The sequence below is a fragment of the Hypanus sabinus genome, chromosome 4, assembly GCF_030144855.1.
Source record: "Hypanus sabinus isolate sHypSab1 chromosome 4, sHypSab1.hap1, whole genome shotgun sequence".
Classification (NCBI taxonomy): domain Eukaryota; kingdom Metazoa; phylum Chordata; class Chondrichthyes; order Myliobatiformes; family Dasyatidae; genus Hypanus; species Hypanus sabinus.
In genome coordinates, this window is record NC_082709.1 from 81,228,884 (window position 1) to 81,243,913 (window position 15,030).

General features: G+C 43.9%; 1 protein-coding gene across 1 annotated transcript in view; it reads left to right on the forward strand.

Moving 5' to 3' along the window:
* ercc3 (excision repair cross-complementation group 3) overlaps window positions 1-15,030 on the forward strand; it is a 41,235-nt gene that overhangs the window by 15,922 nt on the left and 10,283 nt on the right. The window contains exons 9-11 of the mRNA XM_059967525.1: window positions 1,610-1,794; window positions 2,456-2,658; window positions 4,084-4,180. Coding sequence (XP_059823508.1) covers window positions 1,610-1,794; window positions 2,456-2,658; window positions 4,084-4,180 — 485 coding nt within the window. The remainder of the gene's footprint in view (window positions 1-1,609; window positions 1,795-2,455; window positions 2,659-4,083; window positions 4,181-15,030) is intronic.

Genomic DNA, 15,030 nt, shown 5'->3' on the forward strand with positions numbered 1-15,030 from the left:
GAGTTTCAACTGGCATGCAATCTTAGTAACTGCGTCAATATGTTGAGCCCATGATAGATGTTCAGTGCTCACCCTTTCCACTGCTGACTCATTGAGGTGTGTATTCTTCCACCTTTCCCTTCCTGAAGTCCGCGATAAATTCCTTAGTCTTACTGACATTGAGTGCAAGGTCATTGTTGCTACACCACTCAACCAGCTGATCTTTCTCACTCCTGTATGCCTCCTCCTCAGCATCTCAGATTTTGGCAACAGTTGTGTTATCACTGATGGCATATGGCTCCACACAGTCATGGGAGACATGGGTGTATGTCACTGTTAGACACTCAGTTGAGTAACAGAGAAAGACTTGATTGCCACGGGCATTATAGTTTGGGGCATTGGAGTTCAGAGTTCAATCATCATGTCCTCTGTAAGGAGTTTATTTCCCCGAGGAACTCGTGGGTTTTCTCTGAGCGCTCTGGTTTCCATCCTCAGACATACTGGTTAGTATAAAGACATACTGGTTAGTAGGTTAATTTGTTATTGTAAATTGTCCTGTGATTTAGCTAAGGTTACATAGGTGGGTTGCTGGCAACACAGTCAAAGGGTAGAAGGGCCTGCTGTATCTCTAAATAAAGTAAAATAATGCCCTGACAATGCATGCCAGTGTAGAATTGGTATTGGTTTATTATTGTCACTTGTACTAAGCTACAGTGAAATACTTGGCATTCATACTCTTCATTAGGATCAGATCATTGAGGGGCATAAGAAGGTAAATCAGGAACAATGCAGAATAGTGTTACAGTTACAGTGAAAGTGCTGTTCAGGCAAACAATAACATGCAGGATCACAGTGAGGTGGTGAGGTCTAGAGTCTATTTTATGTATAGAGTCTTATGTGTAGAGTCTTTCAATAGTAGGGATAAAGTATTGCTGAACTTGGTGGCAGGTGCTTTCAAGCGGAGACTCTCACCACAAGCATTTGAGTGAGACACTGTGGATCAAGTTTGCTGGTAAAGGGCCTTGGTACAGCTGAGTGTTTGTTAGTGCTGTATAACTAGATGCCTGTAAGTTGATCTGTATCTAACCAGGAAATATGTGATGGTGTTTGATCAGACAGTGTAGGGTGGGAAGGTAGCGTAGCGGCTGGCATAACACTATTACTGCGCCAGCAACCTGTGTCCAATTCCTGCCACTATCTGTTAGGAGTTTGTATGCTCTTCCTGTGACTGTATGGGTTTCCTCTAGCTGTTCTGGTTTCCTCCCATATTCCAAAGATGTACAGGTTAGTTTGTTAATTGGTCACATGGGTGTAAATGGGCCGAGTGGTCTTATTGGCCTGAAAGGATCTGTTACTGTACTGTATCTTCCATTTGAATCAGCAAGACACAGTAGGCTAGGGGCTCAATAGTGCCTGTGAAGATCTGCTCTGCATCTAACCAGGAAGTTTCTGATGGTGTTTGGTCACACAGTGTAGAGGCAGCTGTATTCTGTACCTAAAATATGGTGTCACCAGCACAATGCTCCTGGCTGACTCTCTGTGTTGTCTGATTCTTTAGCATTGTTTTACTGTTGTGAAATGTGTACTTGGTTGTGTCAGTGGCAGTGATCCAGTCCTGTGTTCTGTGCAGCGAAGATGTTCCGCCGTGTCCTCACCATTGTCCAGGCACATTGTAAGCTGGGACTGACGGCCACCCTGGTCCGGGAAGATGACAAGATTGTGGATCTCAACTTCCTCATTGGGCCCAAGCTATTTGAGGCGAATTGGATGGAGCTTCAGAATAGTGGGTACATTGCCAAGGTGCAGTGTGCCGAGGTGAGTCTTACATAGAGAGAAATCTACACGCCTTCCATTTCTTTTGCATCCACGTCCCTGTCTAAGAATGCCTCTACCACCACCATCCTTGGCAGTGCATTGCACACACCCACCACCCTCTATGTTATACTTTCCTCCAATCACCTTAAAATAATACCCTCTCATATTTGCTGTTTCCACACTGGGTAAAAAAAAGTCTCTGGCTATCTACTCTCTTTATGCCTGTTATACACCTCTGTCACGTCACCTCTCATCCTCCTTAGCTTTAAAGAGAAAGCCCAAGCTTGCTCAACTGATCTTCTTAAGACATGGTTTCTCATCCAGGCAGCACCCTGCTAGATCTCCTCTGCACCCTCACTGAAGCTTCCATATCCTTCCAGTTTTAAGATTTTAAATAATGTTTAAGAATAACATGACCAAAACTGAACACTATACTCTTTAAGTGTGATGTAACCAGGGTTTTCTGAGCTGCAACATTCTGCCGTGGCTCTTAAGCTCAATCCCTGGCTAATGGCTTTGCCTATATGCCTTTGTAAGGTTCTCTCCCAGCACCAGTAAACGCCACATTTGCTTACTCTATGACATGCTACTTGCCTTCAGTGCATCTTGCTTCCAGGGAGAGATGCTCAAGTGCCTCGGTAATCCCTGGTTTATCATGCAGGTCTGGTGCCCAATGTCTCCAGAATTTTACCGAGAGTATGTTGCCATCAAGACGAAAAAGCGGATGCTGCTGTATGTGATGAATCCCAACAAGTTCAGGGCTTGTCAGTTCCTGATTCGCTTCCACGAGCGGAGGAATGATAAGATCATCGTGTTTGCTGACAACGTATTTGCACTGAAGGAGTACGCGATCAGGCTCAACAGGTAAGGCATAGAGATTCTGCAGGTGCTGGACATGCAGAGTAACACACACAAAATGCTAGAGGAGCTCAGTAGGTCAGGCAGTGTCAGGAGGGAAATAAAGCTTCAATGTTTCAGACGTGAAAGAAAGGGAGTAGAAGCCAAAATAAGAAGGTGGAGAGAGGGGGTGGAGGACTAGCTGGCAAAGTGCGACTGGGGGAAGGGTGAAGAGGTGAGGAGGTGGGTGATGATAGGTGGAATAGGGTAAAGGACTGAGGAAGAAGGAATCTGATAGGAGAGTGGAGCATGGGTGAAAGGGAAGGAGGAAGAGAACCAGAGCGAAGTGATGGGCAGATGAGAAAGAGAAGATGTCAGGGAGGAACCAGAATGGTAAATGAGAAAAGGGGGAGGGGGAGAAATTACCAAAATTGGAGAAATTGATGGCCCTGCCAGAGATGGAATATGAGATGTTGCTCCTCCAATCTGAGAGTGGCCTCATCGTGGCAGTAGAGGAGGCCACAAACTAACATGTCGGAATGGGAACGGGAAGTAGAATTAAAATGGGTGCCCACCAGATGGAATGAAGGTGTACAGTGAAGTGGTCCCCCTAGCTCTGTTGGGTCTCACTGATACAACGGAGGCTGTACTGGTAGTGGATGACCCTGACAGACTTGCAGGAGAAATACTGTAACAGGGTGTTTCCTGCACAGTGCACACCGGGGCTTTGGTGAAGCTGAGGTTGGTTACAGCAGGGAAGCAGATTTGACTGGTGCTTTTTGATGACGGTGAGGGCAGAGCGAGGTGCTGGGAAGGAAGGAAATTGTTTGAATTTATGAATATATACAGTAGCTCAGAGAAAAATACAGCACAGTACAGACCCTTCGGCTCACAATGTTGTGCTGACCTTTTTACCTGGGGTAGACATATTACATTCATAAATTTTTAGATGGGCACAAGGATGACAGAAAAATGGAGTGTTATGTAGGAGGGAAGGGTTAGATTGATCTTAGAGTAGGTTATAAGGTTGCCGTAACATCGTGGACTAAGGGCCCGTTCTGTGCTGTAACGTTGTATGATCTGAACATGAGAAATACTGCAAGTGCTTGAGCAACAAACAAAATACTGAAGGAACTCAGCAAGTCAGGTGGCATCTGTGGAAATTGCTCCAGCATTTTGTGACTATCAACTGATAGCTTGTCCTTTTTCTCCTCCCCACCTTCTTATTCTGGCATTGTACCTTTACTTTCCAGTCCTGATGAAGGGTCTCGGCCTGAAATGTCAACTGCTTATTCACTTTCATGGATGTTGCGTGACCTGTTGAGTTCCTCCAGCATTTTGCGTGTGATACCTTATGAATTGGTTGTTGTGTGCAGTGGCTAGACTCCAGGATTATTGGGGTTAAGTTGAGTTTTATGTAATACCGTTCATTGAGGGTTTCCTTCATTTCAGGCCGTACATTTATGGTCCCACTTCCCAAGGAGAAAGAATGCAGATTCTCCAAAACTTCACTCACAACCCTAAGATCAACACCATTTTCATCTCCAAGGTAAATGGAAGTTGCTTTATTACAGTCACAGGTACTAAAAAGCTTGTGTTTGCAAGCCATACAGACAATCCATACATAAGAAAGCAGGCCATTGTCTATATTTCTGTCAACAAAGACACTAGCAAATCTCTGTAGCTTTAGGTGGAGAACATTCTAACTAGTTGGATCACTGTATGGTATGGAGGCACCAATGCACGGGATTGGAAAAAAGCTGCAGAGAGCTCACAGGCACTAGCCTCCCCTCACATCTTCAAATAGTGATGCCTCAGGGAGGCAGCGTCCATCATGACCCTCATCTTCTAGCGTATGTCCTCTTCTCTTTGCTACCATCAGAGAGGAGGTGCGGGAGCCTGAAGGTCCACACTCAGCATTTTAGGACCAGCTTCTTCCCCTCCGCCATCAGATTTGGGAATGTTCTGTGAACACTACCTTGCTACTTGTGTTCTATTTGAACTAATTTTTACTGGAAAAACAATAATAGAGTGCAGAATATAGTGTTACAGTTACAGAGAAAGTCCAGTGCAGGTATCAAATATGGTATCGGGCTACAACAAGGTAGATAGGGAGATTAGAAGTTCTTCCACTCCGCCTGCAGTCTGGATGAACAGAGGAATCTTGAGGTCCACAGCCATTAATCTCTCAAAGTTGCAATCCAAGTTGATAAGGGTGGTTAAGAAAGCGTATGGTGTGTGGTCTTTGCTAATCGACAGATTGAGTTTAAGAGGAGCGGGTAGTATTGCAGCTCTGACAGGAGTATACAAGATTAAGAAAGATTATGTAGGGTAGATGTGTGCAGCTTTTTTCCATTGAGATTGGATGAGACTAGAGCTAGAAGTCATAGGTTTAGGGTGAAAGGTAAAATATTTAGGGGGAACTTCACTCAAAGGTTGGTGTGAATGTGGAACGAACTGCCAATGGAAGTGGTGGATCCAGGTTTGATTGCTATATTTAAGAGAAGTTTGGATAAGTACATGGATGGGAAGGGCATGGGGCATGTAGTTCAGGTGCGAGTCGATGGGACTAGGCAGAATAACACCGGCATGGACTAGGTGGGCTGAAGGGTCTGATTCACTAGTGCTCTTTGACTATAAAATCCTGGTTAGACCACACTTGGAATATTGTATTCAGTTCTGGTCACCTTATTATAGGATGGATGTGGAGACTTTAGAGAGGGTGCAGAAGAGATTTTACCAGGGTTCTGCCTGGATTAGAGAGCATGTCTTATGAGGATATCTAAGGCTTTTCTTTTTACAGTGAAGGAATGATGACTTAATAGAAGCGTATAAGATGCTAAGAAGCACAGATCGAGTGGCTAGTCAGTCTTTTTCCCAGGGTGCCAATGGGAGAGGGCACAATTTTAAGGTGATTGGAAGAAAGGAAGGGGGGGGGGGGTTGGTGTCAGTTTTTTTCTACACAGAATGAAATGTACTGCCAGAGGTGGTGGTAGAGGCATATACATTAGGGATGATACATAGGCACATGAATGAATGAAAAATGGAGGGCTTTATGAGAGGGAAGGGTTAGATTGATCTTAAGAGTAGGTTAAGAGGCTGACACAACATCGTTAAAGGCCATTATTGTGCTGTTTTGTTCCAAGCATTCACAGTTATCAACCGTTAAAATGGCGTATAGAAGCTGTCCTTGAATTGGTCGTACATGTTCTCAAACTTTTTATACCTTCTGCCTGATTGGGAAGATGGTGTGGGGAGAAGAGAGAATGACTGAGGTGGGAGGGGTTCTTGATGATGTTGGCTGCCTTACTGAGGAAGGGGAAGTTGGTGTTCGTTATGGAGAATCGGGAGTTTCAGTAGAATGACGTGTCAGTCTCCGGTGTGTTGTAAGTGGTAAAATGAAGACACTTTAGAATCAGATTTAGTATCACTGGCATATACCATGAAATATGGTGTTTAACGGCAGCAGTACATTGCAATATAGAATGATAGAAAAACACTATACATTACAATAAGTATATAAAAAAATAAATTAAGGTTTCCGGTGATGTCATCGTCGAAAATGGCAGCTTAAGTCACTAGCTCCTCCGGAAAAACGCGTATTAAGCCCCATTAACCCGTCAAGTGTAATATTTTTCGAAAAGAGGGGCAAGAATGGGGAGAAGAAATCGAATTAAAAAATGCGCTGCTGTGGAGCCTGTGTCCGAGAGGAGTGCAGTGAGTGGCTCTCCAACCCAACCGTGTGCTAGCGAGGCGGCTGCTGGGCCTCGCTCAGGTGAAGTTGGGAATATGTTCGAAATCCTGAAAGAGATAAGGGAGTTCCGGAAAGAAATAGAGCAGCAGCTCCGTGATATTAAGTCAGAGCTCGCCAGCGTTAATCAAAAAATAGCGGTGGCAGAGACTCACATTGAGAAGGTGGAAGATTGCGTTCAAAACGTGGAATGGATACTGAGCAAAACAATAAAAATAATACATCACCAAGAAGGTAAACTGCTTGACCTGGAGGGAAGATCACGGCGGAAAAATATCAGAACCTACAACGTTCCCGAAGGAGCAGAGGGCTCGTCTATGATGGAGTTTGTCGGGAAGTTACTGTGGGACGCACTGGATCTTCCCCCGGCTATGAAGCTGGAAGTCGAAAGAGCCTACTGCGCGTTAGTCCCAAAACCTACCCAGGATAGAAACCCACGCTCAATAATAATTAAATTCCTTCGGTACAGCATCAAGGTGGAGATTCTACTGTTATGAATGTACCACAGCTCTGAGGGGCCGAAGGAGTGGGAGCAGCCCCCTCCTTCCGGAGAATCGCTAGATCGCTATTAATTCGGGTCTCGGAAGTGAGAGACAATGCAACGGTTTTGGCCATTGTTCTTAGAGGCACCTGTGTGACGTGCATGTCCCTGCTACGTGACAGCTACCATGGATATGGATACCCTCGGGCAATGTGGGGGTGGGGATTGCATCACCCTACTTTGATGGACATCTACAACTCTGCAAGTCTAGATAAAAGGGGACTGCAGGAGGCAGTACCCCAGCGACGCACCAGAAGGACACCCTCGCTCAGTGCTCCCGTGGCTGGAAGCCACTCAACGCCACATGCGCTCCTAACTCCTTTGCCTGGGGAGCAGGTGGCTGATAATACCGAGAAGGGCTTCGAACTAACAACGGGGAAACAACGCTCCCCTGATTTAACGGAGTGGCTTCATAAAGACCCGGGCAAGTTTTTCCATTTTTTTCACCGATCCCTCTAAAACACATGAAACGCAGCGATTCCCCGAAAGGCTAAAGTCTGCAGACTTCTGAGTGACTTATATATTTCCAACGGACAATATATTATCCCCTAGACAACAGTCAAGATTACTTCTTAATGATGATTATTACTATACCCGCACTTTAGATTGAGTATTGACGACGTGCATTATCTGAATGTTTGTATTAACCTTACTTTTGTGCCCCTTTATAAATAAAAACGTTTGAAAATAGTGACATCAGACTTCAACGGACCTCTCTATCTTTGCTGGTAAGTTATCCAGTTACGGGATATGTAACAACTTGGGATTCTCGTCTCGGGATTTGACACCAAATTGGGAGGCCAGTGAATCGGGCTTGTAAGTCCAAAACTTGAATCTGGTTACGCGGGTAGCCAGACGGGAAACCAGCAAAGATGGACGTGGGTGAATTTATGAAAAACCCGACTGTGGGGGCGCTAGAGGTGGCCACCAAATCAGACTTGTTAAATTTAGCGAAGGGGTTGAACCTCGCAGAAGTGAGGTCGTCCATGAAAAAGTGGGAGGTGCGAAGGGCCATAACTCAGTATTACGTTGGGAAGAATGTATTTGAAGATAAGGTATTGGAAGATATCCCTGAAAAGGTACCATCAAGTGGGACGGTTCAGTTAGAGGTGGAGAAATTAAGGTTGGAATGTGAAATCAAGTTATAAGAGCTGGAAGTGGCTGAGAGAGAGAGAGAGAGAGAGAGAGAGAGAAAGGGAGAGGCAAAGACAGCATGAAATTCACCTAAAGGAGCTAGAAGCAGTCGAGAAGGAGAGGGAACAGGCCGAGAAAGAGAAACAGAGGCAACATGACCGGGAAATTGAGAAGATGAGGAACGAGCTAAGAGATCAAGGGTTAGACCAAGCGGAGCGGTTTAATGTTAGTAGGGGGTTGAGATTGGTGCCCCCGTTCGAGGAGACAGATGTCGATAGTTATTTCTTGCTTTTTGAAAAGGTGGCAGTAAATCAAAAGTGGCCAAAAGAGCAGTGGATGGCGATGTTACAAAGTGTGTTAAAGAGGAAGGCCCAACGAGCATATGCGGCGTTGTCTCTGGAGGAGGGAGAAGTGGAGAATTATGATGAGGTAAAGGAGGCCATTCTCCGGACTTACGAATTGGTCCCTGAGGCCTATAGACAAAAGTTTAGAAATTTAAGGAAAGTGTGGAATCAAACATATACCAAGCTAGCCCATGAGAAGGGGGTGCTCTTGGACCGTTGGTACACCACGGAAAGGGTGGACGAGGATTATGGGCGTCTCAGGGAGTTACTTTTGATTGAGGAATTTAAAAGTTGTGTTCCGGAGGAGATCCGGATGTATTTGAATGAGAAGCCGGATAAGTCCATGTCAGAATTTGCTAGGTTTGCGGACGAATATGTCCTAACCCACAAGACAAAGAATTCCTCGAATAAAGGTCCCCAGAGAGACCGTGGGAATGATCGAGAAAGTCCGACGAGGCAGAGGTCCCACCGGGAGCTAGCGGTAAGGTTGAGGGGGAAAGGCAAGATGGCCAGAGGTTTCCGGGTTTGACCTGTTTTAATTGTGGAAAGGAGGGGCACATTGCATCTCAATGCTTTGCTCCGAGAAAGGAGATAGGAAGAGGGAAAGCCGCAGTCCCTATTGGGTGTGCCGTGGTAATCAGTAAATCGACCAGAGAGCCGAGGGTAGACAGAGTACGAGGAGGCTCTGAGAGTTGTCTGTCACACGGAACCGTGTCTGTGACGGAGGGAGACACACCAGTTCCCGTACGAATCTGGAGGGACACGGGAGCTGAACTGTCTCTGATTAGCCGTAAGGTACTAGAATTTGGTCGGAAAACGGGCATGGTAAAGGTGGAAGGAATAAATGAAAGGATAGAAATGGTGTCCTTATATAAGGTCATTCTGGATTGTGAGTTGGTGTATGGATCAGTTGAAATAGGGGTGCCATCAGAATTCCCGAGAGCTGACGTGGACATCCTGCTGGGAAACGACTTAGCAGGGGGTAAGGTTTGGTCAGCAATGCTGCCGACCTGGCGACCAGCGAGTGTGGTGGCCCCGCCCCTAGCGCCCAAGGACCATCTCGCAGGCGTGGTCACTCGCAGCCTGTCGAGAGAGAGAGCTGAGAACGAGAGCAGTTTAAATCTGGCCAGTTTTGATTTGGCCGAGACGTCTTTGCTGACCCTGTGCCATGAGGGTTTAAAGGGTGGTAAGACGAAGAGTAGTAAAGTGAAAGGGGGTAAGGGAGAGGAGATAGATCTGCCTTTAGCGAAGAGAAAGGTCCTAAAGGTAGGAAATAAAGATGAGAAACAGATAAAGCTGTTAAAAGGTCCAGAGTTGGACATGGATGATCTGTCTGGTTTGGCAGAATTGTTTGAAGAACTTGAGAGTTCTAAAGGTGTTCCCGATAATGAGGTGAGGGCAATCCTAGATGGAAAGGGTACCCTTGCCTCGAAGGAGTCTGCTGAAAAGGCCGAGGAGGTTGTTTCAGCTCGCAGGGTTGCGCCTTCCCCAGGTGGGAGCTGCCCAGAGAGTAACTGGGAGGATCGGGGGGAGTTAGAATTTGAAAAAGGTACGGGTGTTGAAAGCCTGGAAGAGGCCAATGTCCCGTTTGAGTGTGTCCGAGATGGTGATGCAGGAGGTGCTGAACCTGGTAACAGAGCTCAGAAGAAGTCTGAGGTATCTGATTCAGTGGAACGGGGCGGCCGTCCTTGTGGGTCAGATAGACTTGGTTCAGTGGAAAAAGCGTTAACCTTGGTAACCGGGGGAAGTGTGAGTTCCCCGGTGTTTGTACTCGAAGGTGGGTTCAAAGTTAACGCAGAATTTAAGAGTGGGGGGATGAGGATTGTTATTGAAGGAAACGGAAAGTCTGTAGTTTCCAAATCGAAGGAAGAAATCTTAAACCTGGCGGATCGCTCACAGAGTGAGCCGGGGGATAGCGGGGCCCCCCACTCTATTGTTATGCCAGGATGGGATGTGAAGAGGCCGCCTTCGACATGCTACTCGAGCGAAGAGTTAGAATCAACCATCAATAGCCTGAAGGAGACTGATAAAAGGGCCAGCCACCTGGGTGAAATCAAAGAATTGGGTGGAAATGGTCTAAGTTTGGGGCATGGTGTTGCAAAATTAACCCCGAAGAACGAGGCTGGCGGGAGTTCACCACGAAAAATTACTTAAGTTCCCCATGGGGGGGCTCGCCGAAAAAGAAGCGACGGTTAATGGAAATGCCAATGTTAAACAGCCAAGCAGGTTGAACGGGTTTGCGCCAAAGCCTGTGAATAATAAAGACAGCCCTTTTGGAGACCTGCCGGTTACGTAAAACGACTGAAATGATCAGTGTTTGCATAAACTTTTATAAATGCACCTAAGCTAAGGTCACACCTCCTTAGTTTTGTTGCAAAAAAAAAATAATAAATAGGTGGTTATTGAATTGAAGTCTGATGCTACAAGACTTTAGTACGGTACGTGATGTTAAAATATTAAAGGGACATTGTAATCGTTAAATATTTAGATACTGACTTGAATGTATAACGGTAGTATTCTGCGAAGAGGAAAAAGCTTGGGTATTGTGTTAGATTAAAAATCCTGTAAGACACTGTAAAACTCCGTTTTTAACCGCTGGTAAAAAACGCTGTTTTAGAGGGGAGGTGTTATGAATGTACCACAGCTCTGAGGGGCCGAAGGAGCAGGAGCAGCCCCCTCCTTCTGGAGAATCGCAAGATCGCTATTAATTCGGGTCTCGGAAGTGAGAGACAATGCAACGGTTTTGGCCATTGTTCTTAGAGGCACCTGTGTGACGTGCATGTCCCTGCTACGTGACAGCTACCATGGATGTGGACACCCTCGGGTAATGTGGGGGTGGGGATTGCATCACCCTACTTTGATGGACATCTACAACTCTGCAAGACAAGATAAAAGGGGACTGCAGGAGGCAGTACCCCAGCGACGCACCAGAAGGACACCCTCGCTCAGTGCTCCCGTGGCTGGAAGCCACTCAACGCCACATGCGCTCCTAACTCCTTTGCCTGGGGAGCGGGTGGCTGATAATACCGAGAAGGACTTCGAACTAACAACGGGGAAACAACGCTCCCCTGATTTAACGGAGTGGCTTCGTAAAGACCCGGGCAAGTTTTTCCGTTTTTTTTCACCGATCCCTCTAAAACACGTGAAACCCAGCGATTCCCCGAAAGGCTAAAGTCTGCAGACTTCTGAGTGACTTTTATATTTCCAACGGACAATATATTATCCCCTAGACAACAGTCGAGATTACTTCTTAATGATGATTATTACTATACCCGCGCTTTAGATTAAGTATTGACGATGTGCATTATCTGAATGTTTGTATTAACCTTACTTTTGTGCCCCTTTATAAATAAAAACGTTTGAAAATAGTAACATCAGACTTCAACGGACCTCTCTATCTTTGCTGGTAAGTTATCCAGTTACGGGATACGTAACACTACGAAGGGCCTGGGGTAAGAAAGGAGTGTTTTTAGAGGATAAATTAATATATTTCGACCAAGATTACCCCCCCCCCCCCCCCGCGGAGCTCCAGAAACGCAAAGAATACTCCGAAGTAAAGCGAGTATTAAAGCAAAATAAGATTAAATTTCAAACTCTGTACCCTGCTAAACTTCGAGTGTTTTATGACAACGTGACGTGGTTGTATCAGACAGTGGAAGAGGCGACTATAGACATGAAGGCCAGAGTGTTGCCCGTCAGCATGACCAAAACGAAGGAAAGCCTGGCTGAGGAATTGTCCCGCTCGGCTTTGGAAATAGTGCGAGAAATGAGAAGGCAGGAGACGGGAGGAGGCCGAGAGAAGCATATCAGGAAGAGACCGGGAGTTTCCCAAAGACAGTCCTCACCCCTTTCAGAAGAGCCATAAGGTTTGGCTAACTTTAAAAATGTTGAGAAGCTAAACAGAAGCAAAAGTACACGGTGATATACCTATCTCAAGAAATACTTAATATAATGTGGATTTTATATTACTTAGTTGTTATTCTTTATTTGCTCACTTACCAAGTGAAAAGCTCACTTTCCCCACCAAGATGAGAATATATATGTGTGTGTGTGTGTGTGTGTGTATATATATAGGAGGAGTACACAGGGAAATCTTTACTGTGTAATGGATTTGTTCACTAACTTTTATGAATACTGCAATGGGGGCCCTCAACTCACAAATAGGAGGGTTTATCCCCCACAGCTAGACATTTCCTCTAGCTCAATGCAGGGTCATCTACTAGAGACCTCAGCAGTGGAATCACATGTTCATTGCCATTTTTGTTATTATTTGAGTTCCTTGGTTGTTATTTGTTCAGGGAGTAGATCGGTTAAGTTTTATTCTAATTTCAGTGATACATTGACAGATAAATACAGATGGCTAAGGACAAGGTAAAATTCATTTCTTTTAATGTAAATGGGCTATTAAATCCAATCAAACGTAAGAGAATTTTATCCAAAATGAAAAAAGAACAAGCCCACGTAGTATATTTACAGGAAACTCATTTAAGTGATAATGAGCATAAAAAAACTAAAGAGAATGGGCTTCACTAATCTGTTTTTCTCATATAAATCAGGACATAGGAGAGGAGTTGCTATTCTTATCTCAAGTACGCTAAATTTTGAAAAAATATTCGAAATGGGAGATAAAGAAGACAGATATATTCTGGTAAGGGGGAATATCGACAGCAATTCAGTTACTATTGAATATATACGCACCCCCGGGAAGTGATACTGGTTTCTTTCAGAAAATTACTGATATTATGGTAACGGAAACAGAAGGTCTCCTGATATGTGGGGGAGACTTACATTTACAATTACAACCAAACTTAGACTCTTCCAATAGAAAAACCTATGAAACAAAATCTTTACATAAGAAAGTTAATACACTTTTTGAGGATGTTGGGTTAATTGATATATGGAGGGACCTTTTCCCTGACAGAAGAAGTTACACTCATTATTCTGCTCCACATTCTGTATATACAAGAATAGACTATTTCATAACATTTGGAAAAGACAAAGACAAAAGAAACACTTGTGGAATCGGGACAATAGATGTAAGTGACCATGCACCTATATATTTATCTGTTGATTTTGACCTACAACCAAAGAATATTATTTAGAAACTAAATTCAAGTCTACTCAATGATCCGTACTTTTAGGAACAAATTAAAAAAGAAATTGGTCTCTACTTGGAATTTAATGATAACGGAGAGGTTTCACCTCCCATTTTATGGGATACTCTGAAGGTGGTCTTAAGAGGGAAAATTATAGCGATATCTTAATATAAGAAAAAAAAACAAGGAATAAAACATTAGAGGAATTACAAAATAGGCTGAAGGAACTAGAGAAAAAACACATTCAATTTGGCACAGGATACATTGGGAAATTAAAAGAATTAGGAATGAAATAAATAATTTGGCTACGCAAGAAATCAGGAAAAACTTAGTTTCTGAAACAGAGACATTATGAAAGTGGATCGAAATCTATGAAAATACTGGTGTGGAAACTGAAAAAAAAGCAGAAAATACAATTAATAGAATTAGGGACCCAAGAATGAAAATGATAAAAAATAAGCTAAGTGAAAGTCAAGAAGCTTTCAAATTGTTTTACAAATCGCTATATTCCAAAGTTCCGGGGGAAGCATAACCCAAATTGACACCTTCTTGAATTCTCTAGAATTACCCACTTTAAGCGAAGAACAAAATAGAATGATGACTGCTGACATAACTGAAGTTGAATTAAAAGCTGCAATTAGTAGGCTTAAATTAAGCAAGTCACCAGAATCAGATGGGTATACGGCAGAGTGGTACAAAGAATTTAAAAATGAGTTAATTCCTCTTTTACTCCCCACACTGAACTGGGCTCTAAAAAAGGCACAACTGCCACCCAGTTGGAAGGAAGCGATAATCTCAGCTATACTGAAAGAAAGCAAGGATAAAATGGAATGCGGGTCATTTAGACCAATATCCATTTTTAATGTAGATTATAGGTTATTTACCTCCATCATGGCCAAACAGTTAGAGGAGTTTCTACCCAAACTGATATGTAATGATCAGACAGGTTTTATACGACAACGCCAGACTCAAGACAATATACGAAGGACACTTCACATTATGGATCATATACAAAAAAATTAAATCGAAGCAATAGTGATAAGCATGGACGCTGAAAAAGCATTTGATTCAGTTAATTGGAATTTTCTTTACAGAGTTTTACATAGATTTGGTTTCTAAGACAATTATTAAAAATATACAGACACTATATGACAATCCTACTGCTCGGATTAAAATCAATGGATATTTATCAAATAGTTTTACCCTAGAAAGGGGCACGAGACAGGGTTGTGCATGGTCACCGCTACTCTTCGCATTATATCTGGAACCATTAGCCCAATACATCAGACAAAATGAAGATATCAGGGGAATTAATATTAAAGGGACAGAGTATAAATTGGCTTGTTATGCGGATGACATTTTGATCTATCTGGGGCAACCAACATACTCTTTACCTAAATTGATACAATCCTTTGAACAATATGATCAATTATCAGGATACAAGGTCAACTTAGATAAAAACCCAATTACTTTCATATTACTATAGCCCACCAAGAGAAATTGAAAGTCGATATCCCTGGGCATGGCACCCAG